Genomic DNA, 4,360 nt, shown 5'->3' on the forward strand with positions numbered 1-4,360 from the left:
CACACTTAAAAGAAACAAACCACACAATTGAAGATGAACAAGTAAAAATCCTAGGAACAGAAAAGAGATGGTTTGAAAGGGGAGTAAAGGAAGCGATTTTTGTTAAAAAATTTTCACCCTCTCTGAACCGTGAAGGAGGTATCAGATTTAACCTGTCTCCTATTTACAATAACTTGTTGACCAGTAAGGGACATAGACATGCTGATCAGGCTAACTGAAAGTAGCTATTCAGCCTTAAACCAAACAATAGGCCTAATCAAGACCCAATGATAGGGAATTTAGAAACCAATGGGCCTCTTCACCATAGGGGCGTGACTAACCATCCCCACCCAGTCCTCAAACAGGCCACGCTCAGCTTTTTAGCGCAGAGCAACTTCCCGGAGTCTTCACGGAGACTTCAGGTTGTCTACCGCTGACGAAGCTTCTGTGAGAGAAGCGAAACGTCCTTTTTTGTTTTTTTTGTTTTTTGTTTTTTGTTTTTTACCCACAGGTACAGATGACGACTGACAGAACCCTTTCTACGATGGAACTTTCCTGTACGACTGAGAGCCTCCACAAGCATACAAAATGTCAGATAAGCCAATGATGACACCATGCACAAACTCTATTCATAGGAACATGACAAGGTAATTGCTTGATTGAATAGATCACAAAAGAATGGGTACAAAGTACAGTATGCCTTCTAAGAAGCCCTGTGTAAAAGTAAGATGCCCTCTTTCATACCCACGGCTCCAGGATTTTTTTTCTCTCCCGAGGGTAAAAGGGGACTTGACCGATACATAAGGGCGAAGAATTTATTTATAAATATGCTTTACAATATCAAATAAAATGCTGGATGGCAGGGGTGTCCAACTAGGGCCTCATCAATCATCAGAACATATACATGTTTTTCACTTTGCCCTACAACGCACGTAGGTCGTAAGCCCCACTGAGCAAAATAGAATATTGCGATACATTCTTGCATGACGGTGTTTCATTCTATTGTTGATGAGAGGTGATCTATTATTCTAACTGTTTCAATGTTACAACTGCGTAAAGAAACAGTTATTCTAATTGCTTCAAAAAGTGTTGCGTGTTGCGCAGGCTGGCCCTTTAAGACTTACAGCACGCCGGTAATTAAGTCAAGTTTGCTGGATATAATGCGAAGACAACGCCTCCAATATAAAACAGTCGGTGTCGGTCGGACCTTTTCAGAAGTAAAACAAAATCATCAAACCAATCAATAAAATAAAACACAAAAAAATGAGGTTTCCTGCCTGGCTAGGAGAAATATTCTCACACGAACGGCAAAGTTCCGCGTTCGTCTTTATTTGCGATTTATTTTGAAAAATCTGCCGGAAACAGTTTTCTTGCGCACCTTTTCTCTTTGGTGCTCAGAGAACAACAAGGCAGTCTCGGTTAGCGGACAAGAGGGAACAGAGGATGAAAGTATGTTGGAAGATATCAGGCGCTGTTTTTGAATGGTGATTCCCGTCAACCCGGCTACTCCATTTACGTTTGGAACTAATTTGATTTTTACATTTATTTTACATTTTTAATGCTGTGTCTAGTTTGTTAAAACGCAAAAAAAGGAGGATAGACAGACCGGTCGCTGCCTGCAATCATTGCCGCCTGTCCTGTCATCACCTGAGGCTCGCATGAACTGTTCGCTGGATTAGAAACAGACTTTCAGAGTGTTGGAAAAGTTACTTTGGGATGTTTAAAGTCTGACTTTGATGAGAGCAGCGGCTATGGTGCTACCTGTGGAATTTTACTCCGTTCATGGAGACTTAATTTAACACACTTGGATTTTTCCCCCCCAAGACTGAGCTCCCTCATCTACCTATGAAACGTTTCAGTATATAATGGAGTATCGACTAATCTTAGTCTCCCTACTGGTTTTATCTGCATTCTGGCGTCCGTCATATGGTAAGTTAAGTTTTGCGTTCAAATGGTTCGTTTGAGTGATGTTTGCACAGATGCGCCTCGTATCAGCTCCCAAACAAGGTCGAGGTTACTCCCCCAGGATTTCATGGACGCTCCGTCGAAAATCAACGGCATTTAAATTCATAATTATGAAGACAAAAGTCACTCAGAGCTTTCCTCTCAACTGTGAGATAACATATTTGCTTCTATTTTTGACGGAATGTCCTAAACAATTCACCGTAAATCACCGTACGTAAACAGATTATATGTGAGCAAAACACGTTTATTATGGCCACTTTCATGTGTATTGCGGTTGCATAAAATGACAAATCTTTCTCGATTACGTTATTTCAAAGGACACTTAAACCATTAGACATATGAATAGCCCATGTGCAGCTTTACTACAGGACCAACCCATGGGACCTTAGATTCTGACCAGCATCTGTTCCCCATTGAAATCTGACATCGGTGGGTGTCAGCCTTGCTCGTTTATCTACATTATTAGACCCATTATCAAATGACACATGCTCTGCACAAAGAATTACAGTCTTGCCGTCTTTACCATTGACTTGAGAATAAGCAATGGACGGTGAAGGCATACATGTAATGTATTTAAGCATATTTTTTTGGTTACCTCAGATATACATGGTTGCAACAATGTGAGGAGTTGCTGTGATGCAAGCACAGTTCTACACTATGGCAAATTACAACTGCAATAATTGATCCTACCTGAAATTAATTATGCCATTATGCCTTAGTATTAAGCCACATACCACATTTTTAATGATTAACTGCTCTATCTACTGCTGCAATGCAGATAAAATAATACTGGTTTGAAGTTAGTCCAGGTTAGTGCACGGGTTGCTGGATAGCATTTTAGAATCACAGAGCTGTATCTGAAGGAGGATCTTGGTCAGACACATTGTGTCTCGTGCCATTATTGTCTATACCTACTCTCACATTGCCACTGCAGGCACCAAAGTCTTTGTGTGTGTGTGTGTGTGTGTGTGTGTGTGTGTATTTATTTTTTTGATAAGACCGATTTATAAATGGTGAATTTCTTGAAGCCCTTTTGTCAATGCAACTATGCCTTTATGCTGTGCACAAACTCACTGTTGAAGCCCAGGGGTAGCGTGACTATGAGTAAGATGGGTTATGTCCATCCATCCATCCATCCATCCATTTTCTTCTGCCTATCTGGGGCCAGGAAGCAAGGAAGTCCAGACTTCCCTCTTTCCCAGCCACTTTGTCCAGCTCTTCCGAGGACATCCTGTAGTGCTTCCAAGCTAGCTCGGAGACATTGTCTCTCCACAGTCCAATAATAAGACACAGCTTGGATATTGGTAAGAGGGAGGAGTCCCCTCAATCGTACTGTTCCAGGTCTCACTGTCAATGTCAATATGAGCATTGCCCCCCCCCCTACCCCCCCAGCAATGAACACCCCCAAGCACTTCGAAAGGGTTGCTACTCTGAGCTGCCTTTTGGTCCACAGGCAAACACAAATCAGGACCAGCCACCCCACACGAATGTGGCGTTGAAACCAATAAACAGCCATTCAGTTGGGGAAGTTCAACTATATCTTGCTGGAACTTACTCCCTCCACGCACCACCTCAGTCTCCTTCCCTGTCAAAGAGATGATATTCGTTGACAGCTTTACTAAGACTGGGAGGCAGCGCCGGATGAGCTACGCCACAATTTGTGAATGGATTGTGGATGCTTGGACTAACGTGTCTGCTTGCACTGTTGTTCGAGCTTTCGCAAAAGCCGCAAAGCAACAAGATTGACTCTGACAACGACGAGAGGGAATCTGGCGTATTTGATTGTGAACTTGCCCAGCTGTTCATTTCGGATACAGAAGATTAGGACTTTGATGGATTTGAGGATGAGGATTGATCTAAAAGTAACATGAGTACATTGTTTAATACTTCATAAAATACAATCGAACTCAGTTTTGCTCTCACTGCCTTTTTATAAATATACGCTAGCGCAGGGGTGGGCAAACTTTTTAGCTCGGGGGCCATATTGATTTCTAAATTTGACAGGTGGGCCGGGTCAGCACAAGATATGGTACATATAAAAAAACTTATATGTTGACAATCCATACCAAACATCAACAGAACAAAAGCATTCAAGTATTACCATACTTTTTTTCATGAGAACAGTGAGATAACTATGGTATATGTCCGGTATGAACGTCCAAGTACGGTATGTTAACAACATACATTGGTGACAACACAAGCAACAAAGTGCAACAATATATTGTCCAAAAACTGCGGCATACAGTACAGGTACAGTATATGAGAAAATATAACAAAGGTAGGACTATTTGCTCCAAAATGAGACGAGTAAAAGACCTGGTGGCTTTCTTTCCACTCACTCACTGTCTCGAACTCGACCTCCCCTCGATCACCACACAAGAAAGCGTTGCTCAGCTGATGTCGTGCTTCGAACTTT

At 42.0% G+C, this 4,360-nt stretch overlaps 1 protein-coding gene across 5 annotated transcripts in view; it reads left to right on the forward strand.

Annotated features, from left to right (window-relative positions):
* robo3 (roundabout, axon guidance receptor, homolog 3 (Drosophila)) overlaps nt 1-4,360 on the forward strand; it is a 161,092-nt gene that overhangs the window by 60,750 nt on the left and 95,982 nt on the right. Inside the window, exon 1 of one of the 5 annotated variants that reach the window (XM_019857740.1) lies at nt 1,371-1,908. The exons of the other annotated variants lie outside the window; for them this stretch is intronic. Within the exon in view, the coding sequence (XP_019713299.1) occupies nt 1,845-1,908 (64 nt within the window). The 5' untranslated portion in view covers nt 1,371-1,844. Of the gene's footprint in view, nt 1-1,370; nt 1,909-4,360 lie in introns of those variants that run through there. 5 annotated transcript variants of the gene reach the window in all.

The sequence above is a fragment of the Hippocampus comes genome, unplaced genomic scaffold (assembly GCF_001891065.2).
Source record: "Hippocampus comes isolate QL1 unplaced genomic scaffold, H_comes_QL1_v1.1 scaffold248, whole genome shotgun sequence".
Classification (NCBI taxonomy): domain Eukaryota; kingdom Metazoa; phylum Chordata; class Actinopteri; order Syngnathiformes; family Syngnathidae; genus Hippocampus; species Hippocampus comes.